The sequence below is a fragment of the Aedes albopictus genome, chromosome 3, assembly GCF_035046485.1.
Source record: "Aedes albopictus strain Foshan chromosome 3, AalbF5, whole genome shotgun sequence".
NCBI lineage: Eukaryota > Metazoa > Arthropoda > Insecta > Diptera > Culicidae > Aedes > Aedes albopictus.
The window spans coordinates 47772345-47789695 of record NC_085138.1 but is presented as its reverse complement, the minus strand read 5'-3'; the positions used below and the strand labels follow the sequence as shown (position 1 = coordinate 47789695).

Sequence of the window (17351 nt, the reverse complement as noted above, 5' to 3'; positions counted from 1 at the left end):
GTCCAGCAGGGTGAGCTCGGATCCGTCGTCCAGAAAAGCGAATGTCTCGATCGATCGGTGCTTTCCATGCAGAACTACGGGTAGATAACGGAACAACACCTGACTAGATTTGACCTGGTGACTATGGCAGCCGTGCTCGGTCGATTCTGGCACCGCATGTGACGAGGATTCTTGATGCTGATTTGGAGATGATTTCCTCGAATCGCAAGGAGAGGCATTTGATGATGGCGGTGCACTTTTCTGGTCGTTGTGCAGCAATTCGTGGTGCTTCAACTCGCAGCCATTTTTTCCACATGGTCTGGCTTGACATCCACCCTTATGCTGGCGTAGACATCGGCGACAGAGGCCTAGATCTCGAACAGTCGCCCAGCGAGAATCGCGACAGAATTCCAGGAAACGTTCACATTTGCTGATTGAATTACAGCTGCCTTTGCATACTAAGCAGCTTTCGACCACACTTTTCGCGTTTAACGGTGCTGCGTAGTGATGACCTGATGTGGCTTCCTCTGAATGAGTGCTGACGAATATGTTGCTCCTCTTGGGCGCACGTGAATCCCTACGAGAGGAATGGAATTCGAAAGAGGTGTTTGGGATGGTAACGGCGCTAGCAGCTTCTGCCAGAGAGTAGAGCCAGCTACTGAAAGACGACAAGTTGACCGTTGGTAGCGATAATCGATACTGTGCCCAATTCAATTTGATTGATGGGGGTAACTTGTTCACGAGTTGATGGAGGAAGGTCATGTTGTAGAAGTATTCCTCCAATCCACACGCGTCTACGGTTGCACAGAAGTTTTGAACACTGACAGCGAAGTCTATTATGGATTCCAATTTGTCCTCTCTCAGTGCGGGTAAAGAGCTGATCTTCGACATCATCGAGTGTACGATTACCTCCGGTTGTCCGAACAGCATCTTGAGAGTTGACATGATTCCGCTGACGTTCGATGGATGCAGCAGCCGACTTCTGACCGCTTCATATGCTCGACCCTTCAAGCATCGCTGTAAGCGGACGATGTTTTCGTCATCGGTGAAACCACACAGCGCGGTGGTGCTATTGAAGGTGGCCAGAAACAGAGGCCAATCTTCTGGATCTCCAGCAAACGTTGGAAGATCTTTGGAGATAGCTTGACGGGCAGCCAACTGCTTTCGAGATATAGGAAATGGATCGCCTTCCTCTTCCTCTTGGTTGAAAAGTCGATAGTCTCGCATGGTGGATGAATGGGGCTGGTTCTGCCGAGGGACCGCTGATTGGCTCGAGTGTGGATCGAACCGCTGGTACTCTGGAACTGCCATGTTATGCGAGAACTGACACGATGGATTTGCTCCTATGTTTTGGGAAGCAATTGGTGCAGCTGCTGGATGAGGTATATGTGCCATCGAAACTCGACGCAAGGGCAATGGAATCGGTCGAGACTGCACTGGAACTTGATTCGTCGACCCGAGAGCTAACCGCTGCATCCCAACGCTCAGCGCTGGTGGATCTACGGGGCCGCTAAGCATGGATTCCGGTGCTGGAAATGGATCTGGAGGATTTGGCTCCGATAATGACGAGCGAGTGTCAATTCGCGTAGCTGTTGGATCCCAAACTTGCATTTTACCGGCATGCAAGCTCAAATTCACATGGCCGTCGATCTGAGCTGCTGTCTGCCTATCGCGGTGTGCATTTGTAGCTGCGATCCAGTTCTGCGTTCTCGTCATAGAACCGCTATTAGAAGAGCCGTTTTCGCTGATGGCCTGCTCCAATAGTTGGTACTTTTGCTCCAGGAATGCTTTTTCCTTGTTTGCTTCTTCCGCAGCAATTGCTCGTTGTCGCTCTGCTTCACGCCGCTCGACGTTCCTCATCTCCTCCAACCTTTGCAGTTTCAGCCTAGCGAGGGCTTTCGAGGAGTGGCTCGAAGATTCTGATGAAGCTTTGGATTTGTTTTGGGACGGAGACACAACCCATTGAAGCGAAGAGACGAACGGTGGTTGGTCTGCTCTTCTGGATTTGCTTGACTCGTCCACGGCAAGTGAGAGGGTTAGTTGACTATCTGTTATATCAGGCCGCTGCTGCAGATGCTGTTGCTGGACATGTTTCTGGGATTGCAGTTGATGCTGGCGCTGTGGCGGTACTGAAAGCCTATCAGCGTACGATTTGGACGACTGCCCCGATGGACCACCACTTCGCTGAAGACGAGCTGCAGTAGAAATGATTCCCTGAACTCCTTTCGCAGATTCGCATTTGGTACAACTCCAGGGTAATTTTTCTATTTGCTGCGTTACTCCTACGCACTGGAAGTGATGCCACTTTGAACATGTGTCGCACTGCACCATCTCAACTGTATCCGGTTCACGGCATACTTCGCATGTTCTTCCGGAATGCGACTCCTCCGGATCTGCCGAGACCACCACATGCACCACCACTTGCACCAAAATTTGCACTTAAGGACTCACCAACCACTTTACCCGACCGCAAGGTTCGACGTGACATGACCGACTATTTCGCGTATAAACGAAAATAATAAACTGTTGGAAATTGCCAACCAACTAGGGGTATTCCGTAATAATAATTCCGGGAATAAAACAACCGAAACTGGGTTTTTGTTACAGTCCGGATAATTATTATTTTCCTGTGAAAAAATTCTCATTGTTAACAAATTCAAGTGTTGTGTTTTAGCGTGTAGTGCTACTTGTTAGTTTTTACAGTGATAAACTTACGTTTAGTCCCGTTTCGTGTCGAGTCCAGTCTATCAGTTTTTGAGCCAGTCTAATGTCTAGTTGTCGTTTTTACGTTTTGCTCATGCAATACAGATTTGAGCTGATTCCTAGCCGTACTACTACCGAGCCCACTAGTTCATAGGTTTTACTCTATTTGTTTAACTTAAGTGCATGATTCCTCTTCGACAGATAGGTTCCTTTTATACCTAGATGTAATTCACGATTTAGTATAGGGTGTTTTGTAATAATTAACTACTAAATTCAATTTTTTATATAAGCACATTTACGGCATCGAATTCACAATCAACTTCGCTTTTTCATCTACATACGTTCTGTTGTCCCTTTATCCGCTCACCGGTCTGACAATAGAAGACTGTCAGCCCGGTCCGTTCCGTTCTTTCCACACGTATCGGTGAGGGGTACAATCATCGGTCGTCTATAGACACCGATACTATAGAGGCGCGGTGGCGTATATTCGCCAACAAGGATAGCTTGTGAAAATTGTTGGAAAACGATGTAACCGAGTGAAATTACATCAAAAAAAGGATACAGCGCCAGAAATTACGCGCCTGGATATTACAAAATTATTTGCTGTGTATTATAGACTCATCACATTCAAAAATAAACTAAATTGGTTACAAGACAGCCTGGAAAACGTGATGGGCGTAAAGTGGATGGTAGCTTCTAATAGGAGACCCGACTGTACCCAAGAAGTTGGCAGCAGATGTTCAAAGTACAATTTTATGTGATAATAAGTCAGCGATGTGTGTAGCGTGAAATCAAGGTTAAAATATCCGTACAAAACATATCTCAATCCGATACTATTTTGTCCGAGAAGCATTGGATCGTAGTGACACTTCTCTGAATTACGTGTCCAACAAGAAGCAACCGGCCTTTTTTTAGGATAGGCAACTTCATTTATTTCACAAAAAAGTTCAACAAGCTGGAACTTTTCATAGAATGCATAAAAAATTCTCAAATTTTGACATTTTGTTGACCTATGTGCATCATTGATACAAATTTGAGTTCGATTGGTTAATTTTTCGCGAAGTTCGAACCGTTCTCTTAAAACACTATAAATAGGGTAGAGAGCCACTTGGGCGGTGGCCGGTATTTTGGGCATTTGTCGCTATAACTCAGTCAATTCCAAACCATTTGACTTGAAATGTTGTACACGGCTAGAATACTGTACGTATCTGGCCGCGTTCCAAAAATTATGTGAACTGGTTCAAAATTGGCTAAATTATAGCAGAAAAGTGTCGAAAATAGGAGCCCTGCCGAGATGGTTCCACTTCCCTACTTTAAAAGTCTTTGAAAAATTGGCACGCTGAACAAAGTTATGGATGGATTGACATTTTTAGAATCTTTCTTGAGAAAATGTTATTGTTTACATAAATGTCATTACATTTTTGTTGTGATATTTTAAGATTTTATATTTCTGTTTTCAACATATCGACATTGATTCTTCATTAGGGCCTAACTGACATTTTCGATTTCTCTTCATCGATCCTCTCTTTGTGTTATTACATAATGTGTATTGAGTTTTCCCAATTTTTTTTTGATTGAAATGCGAAGGAGATGACTACATCTTGCTATAGAAACAAAAAGAATAATGATTTTGTTTGTTTTGGTCAAGTTATTAGCGGAAGAGAGAGTCGACGAAGAGAAATCGATCAAGTCAGTTGGGCCCTTATGAAAAATCATTGTCGATATCTTTGATAAAATATATTAGATCCTATTTGGATTAAAGGAAGAACACATTTAGTATTTTTTGTGTGGTGTTGCAAATTTGACTCATTTTCCTCTATAAAATTCGAGAATTTTTGACGCACTCTATGAAAAGTTACAGCTTGTTGAACTTTTTGTGAGAAAAAAAAACCCTATCCCAAAAATTTTGGCCATTCCCTTCCCGTCCTTGATTTTAAACTAATTCAGCCTAATGACGCATTTGGCCTGATGTACTTTTGCCTAACATACTTCAGCCTACCGTGCTTTGGTCAAAATACTCAGTACCTATATGAATTCATTTTTTTATAGTTGTAATCAAAATCAATCTTTTTAAAAATCAACATCAAAGAGAACCCAGCAACAACAACGGTTAAAAAATAAGATATAAAACTCACCCAGCTAACACAAAGTCTTATATGATGTTGAATAAGATGCTAAAGTGGAGGCCATATACGTACTTGCTTCCATTTAACCGCGTGTAAAGTGTGCGTATATCGCCTCCACTTTTGCATCCTATTCAACATCATATGCGATCGTGCGTTGACTGGGCAGGTTCTACTGCATTATGAAATGTGTTGAGAATTGAGATTTTCATCTTCAAAGATCCAGAGCGCATGATGATAAAAGAAGTGGCAGGCAGCAAAAATAGCACAGCCTTCCGGCTCACCTAAAAGCAAAGGTTGAAGCTCGTCTGTTGATTACGCATTGATCGAAAGCAAACGATGATGTCTACTATGATGTTTAAGCTTTCACCAATTTTGAAAACTATTCTATAATACCTGCCTACTCTTCCTCTTTGATACAGTAAACCTTATCCCTCAGTTAAACTGTCCCTCAAAAACGAATGACTTCCAAAAATAGCGCGATAAAATCCATCCCAAGTCATTCACAATCTTCCTGAGTTTTGTTTTCTCAAGTACCATAAAAAAGGATGCAACCCGAACGCCGAAAATCCAGCACAACACCGAAAAAAAACTGAAATCGCATGACGAAGCTGCTGCTGTTGCCACAAATGTTTTGTTTACAACAAAAAATGCAGCAACAGCAGCATAACAAGAGCCATCACAAGACGTTTGCATTTTTCCTTCCAACCGTCGTTGTTGCCTACATAGGGTATGTGTGCCATCAGTAATCTCATGCTCCCATTTTCATCCTATTCGAAAACAAGCGATTACGGCACCAATTGACTCCGTTCTTTTTGTTTTCATGGGTGCTCACTTCTAACAAAAAATACAAAAATAAGAAACAAAACAAACAGCGCTTCAATACTTTGTTTTTCGTGGGATGAAAATGGGAGCCACATGCTTAATAAGGGAACCAATACCCTATATGTGCATTTTGTTTTTATTTTTCATGCATCAGGGTTGATCCAACCCCTCTGAAATCCATCCAAATTTCTTCCAGGGAAACAAAATCCAGCACTGTTCCATTTTTTGTATGGTTTATAAACATTATCAAAATTTAGGTTGTTTATACAAATTTGAAGTTGAATTCCGAGACTTTTCACCTTAAGTTCTGACAAAATTTCATGTGATTAGGTTTATCAATGACTCTGATAAAATCCAAAGTCATGAAAATCAAAGAAGTGGTAAACGAGAAGCTTCTTTGATTTGAAATACATACAATACAAATTCGAAATGACACCAACCCTGGTGATTTGACAGCAAGCAAGGATTTCAAAACGCCCGCTCTCCATCCTAGCAGGCTAGGAAGGAAGATTGTCCAACCAGGAGTAGCACCAGGTGTGGTAGCGGCGGCCGGGCGCAGTGAATGACGAAAAACGAAAAACAGTTGCACAAGGGATTTTACAGAGTCCTGCTATGGAAGAAGAAACTCTCCGAAAGAATGCTTCTGAAAATTGCAAAATGCAAATGCGCTACCTTTGTTGCCTCCCAGCGTTGCCGTCAGGTTTTCTTGTCTTATGTCTCTGCTGTTGCTGCTGCTGCAGCAGCATGCAGTTGCATAAGTTATCCTTGCCCGGTTCGGGCAAGATGGAGAAGAATGCCAAAATAGAGAGACAGAGACACAGAGCGAGGATAAGAAGTTGAACGAGATTAGCATTCTTGTGCCGAATGGTGAGCTGTGTGAGCTTTTCTGTCGGTCGGTTTGGTAGGAATTGTACCAGCTGAGGAGATACACTTTACGCCAGTTAGCGCAGAATTTGCAAGAATTTTTGGAGAGGTTGAACAATGCATGAAATGCACCTGGTGCTACACAGACTGTTGAATCCTAAGTTGGATTTGGATTGCTCTGCAGGGTTGTCCACGTTCGTTGCACAGTGGGAGAAATTGGGCCCATAACCTTTATACATCTAGGATTTCGTCTTAAATTTCGAACCCAATTCAAGTTTTATCAGTGATCTGTCAACATTCGTTCATAGAGTCAATTTTTGAAGACGTAAATTAAATTTGAGAAATCGTAGTGAAAAAATCGCGGTTATGGGCCCATGTTTGCCCAATGTGCGATGAATGAATCGTTATAAGCATGGCACTAACTAGCTTCATCTAGCATTCTCCACTGTTGAATTGACGAGATGGATGTCGCGTCGTTCGGGTAGCATCCTTCATGTCCCCACACATTAAAACCGTTTTCGTCGCCTACTTTTCCGGTGTAAACTTTTCCTTTCATCAAAGCAATACACATATGCAGCAGTGTCGCAAACAACTCTAAAATAATAATAATAAAACAGGTGCAAACGTGAAACATTTTTCCCTTTCTTTCCCCGCCCCTGGTGTGCAACCGGTATAGTTTCTAATTAGGTTATGTATTCACTCGTGTCTAGATTTTTCATCTCTTCTACATCGGTGGCGTTTGGGTCCTTTTTTTTGGCTGAGTTGGGACCTCGTTTGTGTTTTTTCTGCTTCTGTTTGTCCCACAAGCATGGTGTTAGCACGACGAGTACCCAGATATATTCTTTTTAATTAAAACCTCTGCGGTGCTTCCAGCAGCTTTTGGAACAAGTTGAGCTGGTGCTTGCGGAGTTTACAGGTTTTTGTTCGCTTCCTCTCTCCGTGTGTTGCGGTCTCCTTGGTGATTTCCGCGTTGAAAGCGACATAGCGTATGTTGTGTCGTTTGAAAACAGTCCTATTTTGTGGTTGTTTTTTTTTGTGGCACTGAGAACAATAGACCTTTCCCGTTAAATCCAAACTCGACTTTTTGCGTTTTCTCCAAAAAAATCTGAACATTTTTTTAATTTTTTTATTTTTTTTAAATTGTTGGAATTTTTGTTGTGTTATTTAAAAATTGCAACACTAGAAATATAATTTGGCAATTTGATCATCTCTACGTTGATTTTGTTTTTGATGAAAAATTAATCTACCACCCACCAATTCCTATACGGGGGTGAAAAAAATAAAAAAAAAAAATGTAAAATTTTCAAACTAAATCTAGAAGGACTAGAAATACGTTTGGAAAAATTGGGAAACGTTCAAAATTTTTTGAATGTGCCACCCATTTAAGAAAATAAGAAACAAATGAGCGTTGAATCTGTCGGGAATGATCTATTGTGACCGAACAACCCCATTCTTACATCCAGTGTACTCGTGTGTTGCTAGTTTGTTAGTTAAAACGGTTTGTAGTTTATCAAGCATTTTCGTTAGTTTTCACCCTTCAGTTTGCTCCGTTTTACTAACTGCCTACTTCTCCTACTAACAGTTGTTACGAATTAATCCAAAAACTGTTGGTTTGGTCAACTTATCTTATGCTAACCGAGTAGTCCCTGGTCAGGGCTCTTACCTCTTCGCCGACGGTGCTCGGGTACATGCGGCTCGGTAGGTTCTTCTCCAGGCTGAACTGGTCCTCGGTGGTTTTCCGGTAGACCGGATTGTCGAAGTTCATCGAGGTGGTATTCCGGTGCTGGAGGTGCCGGTAGAAAAGGAACACACCCTGTTGCAGGAGGAAAAAAAAGGAGAAAAAAAAGCGTTTATTAAACAGTTCGTGTGGTTGGCTACAGTTGTTTTCGTCTCAGCAAGTCTATGCAATGTAGAAGCACTATCTATAGTTTCAATGATTTATTCAATATAATACACTAGTTTTCCCAAGCCAGAATATACCACAAACCGAAAAAAAGAAAAAAAAAACGGAAAACTCGCAAAAGCTTTGCCGTTTATCAGTAGATATTCCGTCATTTTTGGGTTGTAAAAACTTGTGGCGTCCCCCTGTTCAAACGTCACTTTATGACGTAAAGCACAATTTGTCTAAGTTGGTAGCCCTGAATTTCTATCGTTTGAGATTATTTGACTGCTGAAAGCTCAGCCCAGTTAGTGAAAGTCTTTCACTGACTGGGCTGCAACGCACGAAAGTTGATTGTACTGCAAGTGTACAGTTTGTTCCATTTTCCCCTAAAAACAAGTTTTAGAGGTTAAAAACCCAGTTTCAATTGATTGCGGCTAACCAGACATTTTCTTCCTAACATAGAATTGACCGGAACTTGGGGGTGTGAACAAACGATAGTGTGATTCCCCTTGCCTATCCTTCCTCTAACAAGCATCAGTGACAGCAAGCATCTTGACGAGATTGTCAGTGTGATCGTGTGATGCTGCCTCCTTCATTGAGGAGTTGAGCTTTGGCGGAGTAAAGTCGCCTTGATCGTGAGGTCCCGTATACTGGCCCATTGCATTTGACGTTTTAAAACAGCTGATTTGTCGGGTCTTTGGCAGTTCTTCTATGGAGATGGCAAGTCCATGTTAGCAACTATTGTTCAACCTTTGTAAACAAATGCATGCATGGACCTGTCATACAAAAAGGCCTATACCGAATGATTCTACTGTGGCTTGCTAAGATGACTGGGAACAGATTGTATCGGGAAGGGGATGTCAACATAAGGCTGAATTTCAATAGGCTGAAAAAAGGGTAAAAGTTCCCAAAACATGATAGAGCTAGGGTTTAATCTTCTTTTCCTTGGTGTAACGTCCCTACTAGAATAGAGCCTGCTTGAGACTCAGCTTTGATTTCTTCACCTTAATGGATCACTAAAATATCTAAAACTGCCGCTATGAAATGAACAGATAGCGCCACCGTAGCCTTGTGTGTTTGACGTAACTCGACTGCTGTCACTGTGTGACCGTCCATATTCGGTGGCGCCTTTGTTTTGATGCGGTGAGCAGCGGAAAAGACGGCTTCAATGATCCATTGGTAAGCCAGGCTTTACCCTATAGTTATACCTAGTTTAACGCTTAAGCCTAGGTGAAAAAACGGCCCTTAGTGTTCTATAGGCACTGCCACAGTTATTATCTGAGAGCTTACTTTGCCAATGGCCACTTTCATATACTGTGGAGTCTACAAAGATACTCTATGCCCAGGAAGTCAAGACAATTTTCATCACAAAAAAATCCTGGGCTGATCAGGAAGGAAACCGGTCATCACCTCAGCATGGGCTTGCTAAATTCCTGCTTCCTTGCTTTGGCTATATGGGCCACACAATTAAATACACAAAGTGTGACTGGCATGCAGCCATTCCATGAAAAAAGAATTGGCTAAGGAAGGAATGAATTCCGGAAGAAATCACTGTTGAAGTTCCCAGAAACAGGAATCTCTGAAGGAACTATCGGATCCCAGAAGCAACTTATGGTCAGTCTTGGAAAATCTTGGAGGAATCCCAGAAGAAACTCTAGGAGGGGTCCGTGAAGGAACTCCAGGGGGAATCCTCGAAGGAGCTTCTGGAGAAATTCAAGAAGACTCTAAGAAACTCCTCGAGGAATCTCAGTAAGAACTCCTTGAAAAGTCACAGAAGAAACTTTTGAAAAAATGAAGGAATTCTCAAAAATGGAAATCCTTAAAGGAACTTCTTGACGAATCCAAGAAGAAACTTCATAGAATTAATTCCTGGAGAAGCATCAAAAGAAACTGCTGGAGTAATTTCAGCAGAAACTCCTGGGGGTCCCTCGAAGGAACCTCTGGGGAAATCTTAGATAGAACTCTTAGATCAATCGCTGAAGGCACTCCTGGAGGAATTCCAGAAGAAGCTCCTAAATGAGTCTTAGAACGAACTCTAGGAGGAATTTTTGGAGGAATTCAGAATCAACTTCTGGAGAAGTTCATGAAGTAATTATTTGAGAATTATCAGCAGGCAAATTTGCTGGTATTTTTTACTAACTGAAGTTCACTCATGGACTACAAATTTAAAAAAAAAATGCAGCTCAAAAACGATTTGAAAAAACATTTCTAATGTTTTGATACGTTATTTAAAAATAGGTAAACTTTCGTTAAAAAATTAAAAAAAATAAAGTCGTCGTGGTCCAACATTGTAAAAATTATGAAAAGAAACCATATATTTTGACCATTTTTGCATATACAAGTTAACTAACTTGTTATTTCGCGATATTTTTCCGGAATGTTGAACCAATAATCTTTTCATTCGTGAAAAAAGATTGCATATCGGTCAATGGGGCACGTTCGGTGTAGTACTAGATTTGTAGTAATGTAAACAGCAATCATCCCATTGACCAGTCGCGGCGCTGGCATCGTTTTTGCTCCTGTTTGACGTTTGCCCACTACCGCCATCTAGTGGTGACTTGTCCAAACACGGCATGATTAGCATTGGGCATTTACGATTTCATGACGATGATTTTTAATATAATTTTGTTCTGAGTGTTACGTCTGTTTCTCTGTGATTTTATAATCAATTTACATTTCAGGTCGATATCTTTTGGCATCACATACAAATTACGTAACGAAAACAATTTAACGTTATATTTGAAAAGAGTTAAAACTTGTTGTATCTCGTCACAGGGAAAAAAAGCAAAATTAGCTTTTTATCAAAACAGATGCGGTGAATCTCCAGGAATTGCTCAAGCAATTCTATCCAGATATTTTCCAGTTTTTCTGGAACTGCTCCAGAAATTCTTGTTGGGAATTTCTGCTTGAAATTTTCCCCGGATTTTTCCTGTGATAGATTTGTGCGCCGATTATATTTTTATGAGGACGAATCCTCAAAGAATTTTCAGTATACATCCTCGAAGGATTTGCAGTAGGAATCCCCGAAGGATTGGCAGATTGAATCTTCAAAGGAATTCCAGAAGAAATTCTCGAAGCAGCTCTAGAAGGAATTCGCGAAGGATTTCCAGATTGAATTCCTCAAGGATTTCCAGGAGAAATTCCTGAAGGATTACCGGGAAGAATTCCCGAAGGAATTCCAGTAGGGATTTCCGAAGGAATTCCAGGAGGGATTCCCCAAGAAATTCCAGGAAAAAATCTCGAAAAAAACTGCAGGAGGAACCCTGTAGGAATTCTAGGAGGAATACCTGGAGATATTCCCAATGGATTACCATGAGGAATCTCCGCAGGATTTCCAGAAGAAAACCCGGTAGGATTTCCCGGAGGAGTCCTCGAAGGATTTCCAGGAGGAGCCCTCGAAGGAACTCCAATAGGAATCCTCGAAGGATTGCTAGGAGAAATCTATGAAGGACTTTCGGGAGTAATACCCGTATGATTTCTAAGAGGATTGCCAGGAGGAATCCCCGAAGGTTTTCCATCTGAACCCCCGAAGGATTTCTTGGATAAATCCCCTAAACATCGCCAGGAGGCATCTTCGAAAAATTTCAAGGAGTTATCCCCGAAGAAATTCTTGGCGGAATTTCCAAAAGATTTCCAGAAGGAATCTCCAAAAGATTTCCAGAAGGAATCTCCGAAGGATGTCTAGGAGGAATTCCAGAAGGATTTCTTGGAACCCTCCCCGAAAGAATTTCAGGCGCAAGCCCAGAAGGAAATCCTAGAGGAATACTTGGAGGAAGTTTATGAGAGATCTATCAAGGAAATCCTAGAGGTATGCCCGAATATATTCCCCAAGAAATCTTTGGAAGAACTCATGCAATCCCTGAATTCTTCTGGAAAAATCTCCAAAAAAACTTTCAGGTTCAATTCAATTCAATCTCCAAAGGATCTTCTGGAGGTAGCCCTAAAAAATCCTGAAGTAATCTTAGAAGGAACTTCTGGACTAATCCCTGAAGGAGCTTATGTAGGAATCCTTGAATCCACCTGCATACATCTTTGAAAGTTATCCTTCCTAAAGGAAGTTCTGGAGAGAACTTTGAAGAAACCCCTGCAGGAATTGAAATTTTAGACGAATCTCTCTGTCGGAATACCTGAGGGAACTTCTGAAGGAATATCTGATGAAACTCCTGAAAGCATACCCAAATCCTCCTGGAAGAACTACTGAACTATTGCGGAAATCCCTAAAGGAACTACTGGGGCGATCCCGAAGGAACTTCTGGAGCAATCCCTGAAAGAGTTACTGCACTGCGGGAATCCTCGAAGGAACTCCTGAATTAATCCTTCGAGGAACTTTTGCTGGAATACCTGTAGGAATTCCTAGAGCAACCCCTAAATGAACTCCTGGTAGAATCTTTGAGAATTTCCATGAGGCATTCCGGAGGTATTACAAGAGGAATCCCAGAAGAAATTTCTGAAATATCCTGGAGGGATTCTTGAAGGAATGTCTGCTAAAATTATTAGAGGAACTTAATCCCTGACAGATTTCTAGGAGAGATCTTATAAGAAACTCCTGTAGGAACCCTCGATGGAACTCCTGGAGGCATCCCTGAGTGCTCCTTGAAGGATTTCTGAATCGACTCCTAGAGAGATCCCTGAAGGAACTCTTGCCATGATCCCCGCAGGAATATCTAGACAGATTCCTGAAGAAACGCCAGGAATGCTAGAGGAAGCGCTGCTTGAAATTCTTTGGATGACCTTTTGTACGAATGCCTGAAGGAACTCTTGGAGGAATCTCTGAAGACACTACTGTTCGAATTCTTGAACTTCAGACATAATTTTTGAAGAAACTCCTAGTCTAATCTCTGAAGCAGATAGGAAGTTTAGGAACTTTTGGAGCAATCCTTGAAGGAATTCCTTTTGGAATAGCTGAGATTTCTTGTTAAGGAATCCCTGATGAAAATTCTACAGACATCCCTGAATCCTCATGCATGGATGAATCTCTGGAGAAACTAGTGGAGATATCTCTCAAAGAATTCCTAAAGAGATATCTAAAGAAACTTCTAGGAAAATGCCTGATTGGAATTTTGGGAGAAATCTTTCTCGGAACTCATGGAAATATCTCTGAAGAAACTCCTGTTGGTATCCCTGTAGGAGGAATCCCTCATGGATCTCCTGGAGGTATCACTTAGTCCTTCTGGAAGAACCGGAATGACAAATGAACTCTAATGAAAAAAAAATCTAAGAGTTTCGTATTTGAATGGACCCTCTGGAATTCTGAATTCCATTGAACTTTCTTTGAAGTTTGCCTAAAACTATAGCAAGAGAAAAGTAGTTCCGGATTTTTCCAAGATTTACAACTGGGTTTCCTCCAAGAATTCCTTCTGGAATTTTTCTAGGAGTTACTTCTGGAAATAATATCGCAGTTCATTCTTCAAATCTTCCAGGATTCTGAAAATCTTCCAGGTTTAATGTGTCTTTATTATCGAAATTTTTACCGTGAGGTTACTTCATCTTGGGATCAACGGCATGATTTCATTTCCGAAGGAAGAACACATATTTACTGTGAGTTTGCCGGGAGTAGGATTCGATCCCAGGTCCTCGACGTGATAGGCATGTGTTATAACCATCCCACCAGGTCCGCTCCGAAAATCCTTCAGGAGTTTCTTGTGGAAATAAAAAAAAAGTATTTTCTTGGAAATCCTCCAAGAGCTGCTTCTGGAAATCCTCCAGGAGTACATTCTGAAAATCTTTCTCATGTTTCTTTCGGGTTTCCTCATGGAATTCCTTATTGGTTCTTGTTGCCTTCCAGGATTTTTCTTTCTCTGAAAATACCACAAATTGGAAATCAATGGCAGTTCCTTTCTGGGAGTTCATTGTGGAAATCTTCTAAGAGTTTTTTTTATATACTGAAGTTCTTTATAAGCTCTTTATGAGAAGCTTTTAAGAGTTTTTAAGGAACTCTGTACCAACTCCTTCTGAGAAACTTTCTGCAGTATTTTTCTTTTATTCTTCCAGTTGTTTCTTCTGGGAATACTCTAAGAGATACTGTAGAAATTCCTAAATAAAATTAATCACTAGAAGGATTTTAAGGAAATCCCACACTAGACTCCTTTAGGAATAGCTTAGCTTCCAAAGAAATTCCAAGAAGGTATCCTTAGAAGATTTGGCAGGAATCTCCAAACAGGATTCATAAAGGAATCCCCAAGAGCTTTAAGAGAAAATTTCATCTGAAGCAAGGTAATCCCAAGATGGCATTCCTAAAGCAATCCATGGATGGAGCACCTTTGGACGAACTCCCAGATGGAACAGCTAGAGGAAACTCCAGAAGAAACATCAGAAAAGTTGCACAAAAACAAAAAAAAACTAAGGAAACGGAAACAGAAGTATTTGGATCGAACATCCTGGTGATTCAATTATTCGGGGTGGTTGGTTTTTTTTCGGATACAGAGCGACGTGTATCTCATAATCTTCCTAGAGGAATTCCCAAATCCCCTTTAGGAATTTCAGAAGAAACTACTACAAGAACCTCAGAAACAACTTCGGGAGGAATTTTAAATATACCACTGGAAAAATCCCAGAAGGAACTCCTGGAGAAATCTAACGAAGCATTTTTGGGGAAATCCCAGAAGAAATTCCTGGAGAAATATAGGAACGATTTCCTAGAGGAATTACAGAAAGAATCTTGAAAGGGCTCCCCGAGGGAATCTCGGATGGAACTTCCTAAGTAATCTCAGGAGAAACTCCTGGAAGAATCCCAGAACTCAGAAGGAGTTCGAAATAAACGCATGGAAGAATTCAGTAATGGCTGATTGAAAATCCCAGAAGCAAGTCCAGGACGAATACCTCGGAAGAAATTGCTGGAGATATTTCGGAAGGAATTTCTGGAGGAATCTCCAGAGCAGTTCCTCGACAAATCCCGGGAAGAACTCCTACAGAAATACCTCAGAGGAAACTTCTAAAGAATCCCACAGGAGACTTCTGAAGGAATTCTGAAATCCCTGGATCCCTGCAAGAATCTCTGAAAGAACACCTAGGAAAAAATTGCTGGAGGAAGCCCGGAAATAATTCTTGGAGGAATCCTGGAAGAAATTTCGCGAGGAATCCTATAAGAGCTTCCAGGAGAAATTTCGGAAGGAATATCTGGAGAAATCACTGTAAGGTTCCTGGTCGGATGGAATCTCTTAAGGAAAAGTGTGAGTGCAGTGGTAGAATGAGGTGACATGGTCAGATCGTTGCGCCTCTGAAGCGAAAATAACACATATTTTCACCTTGCTGTGTTTTTTAACTGTGATCTACCTTTGAGTAACATCGTATGCTGCATGTTCTACCGTTTTCTCGCTGATTGATTTGCTGCTGCTGAGGTGGGGACGACTTATTGAATTACCTGGAATCGTCCATGAAAGGTCATTTACGTGTTGCTGTTGCTGTTGTGGTGTGTGCTTCCATTCCTATTGCTGCTACGGCTGTTGCTGTAATTGTGCTTGACGAACAGTTCCACAGTTTTACCACACCACATGAGTCAACTGTGGTTGCGCAGTAGAGCAAACGAGATGTCAAAACTCGACTCGAAGCGTAAGGAGAGCGTTCACGGTAGTTCTCCATCCAGCGAGATTTCCAACAATGAATTGGCTCGTTTGATTACGAACCAGGGAAAAACAATGCAGGACCAAATAAACAAGCTCGGGGACGATCTGCGTGCTGAATTGGCGAAAGGTATGGACGAGATAAAGACAGACTTGGTCGAAGTGAATTCGAAGCTGTGCTGCATGCGGCGAGACGTGTTTAACAATACCGATGCGATTGCTCGATCGAATCTATAATCGAATCGATAATGATTTGATTATCAGTGGGGTTCCATTCATCGAAAACGAGGATCTCCAGTACTATTTCCGAACCTGGTGTAAAACTTTGGGCTATGTTGATAACTCCATTCCGATCGTGGATATTCGTCGCTTGACCAGAACACCACCCAGAGCTGGAAACGTTTACTTCCTCTTGGTGCAGTTTGCTATAACCAACCAGCGTAACGACTTTTTTTCGAGCTACCTACGAAGTCATTCCCTCAATCTGAACCAAATTGGCTTCCAAACCAATAAGCGAGTGTACGTCAATGAAAGTCTTACTCCAGCAGCCAGAAAAATCAAATCCATAGCCATTGATTTGAGGAAAGCGGGGGAGCTGGTGAAGGTGTTTTCCCGTGGCGGAGAAATCCTCGTTAGACGCAAAGACGACGATAGGGACGTAATCATCAAATCAGAAGAGGATCTGCGACGTTTCGGGCATCTTGGGAGTTAACCTATCCTTATAAACAATCTCTATCCTTCCTCACCTATCCCTTGATTTCCATGTATCCTGTCCTAAAAGTATTAGATTGTTAAAACAATTGTTAAACTTGTCAGTAGATTTTTGTTACGTATTTTATTATGATGCCTTTTTTGTTTGTATCAGTGTTATGAGTAGTTTTATGCGTAGTTAGTATTAATTTGTAATTGAACTTTTTTGGTTTGTTTTTGTGTTTGTAAAAGGATGAGTTATTTAAAGGCTACAAAGATAAGAAAACATGTTTTCTTGGGTTTGGGATTAAACTGGGATAATGGCTAATAGTTTTCGCGGATATACCTCTACAGATTGGAGTGTTCAAGGTATCGTAATGAAATCAGCATTCGTACATAACAAATTGTCGGTTTGTTGCATGAACGCTCAAAGTATCTGTGCCAGACAAATGAGTAAAGTTGTTGAGCTGCGTGAGATTGCCAACATTTCTAATGTAAGTATGATGTGCATAACAGAATCCTGGCTGAACGAAGGTGTACCCAATGATGTGCTGAATATAGAAGGATACGAAATAGTCAGGCATGATCGTGTAGGTAGACTTGGTGGAGGAGTTCTCGTATATCTCAAGAAGAACTTGAACTTTAAAGTAATTGAGATGTCTGCCAACGAAAGTGGTGCAGCTGAAACAGAATACATATTTTTAGAAGTTTCTATAAACAAAACAA

The 17351-nt window shown here is 41.4% G+C and overlaps 1 protein-coding gene across 21 annotated transcripts in view; it reads right to left on the bottom strand.

Moving 5' to 3' along the window:
* LOC109405842 (low-density lipoprotein receptor) overlaps positions 1-17351 on the bottom strand; it is a 1187857-nt gene that overhangs the window by 25531 nt on the left and 1144975 nt on the right. For all 21 annotated transcript variants that reach the window (XR_009999021.1, XM_062858855.1, XM_062858856.1 and 18 more), the window contains one exon: positions 8158-8307. Coding sequence is in view for 20 of the 21 variants with exons in the window: in XM_062858855.1 (XP_062714839.1) it covers positions 8158-8307 (150 nt within the window). In the remaining variant the exon portion in view is untranslated. The remainder of the gene's footprint in view (positions 1-8157; positions 8308-17351) is intronic.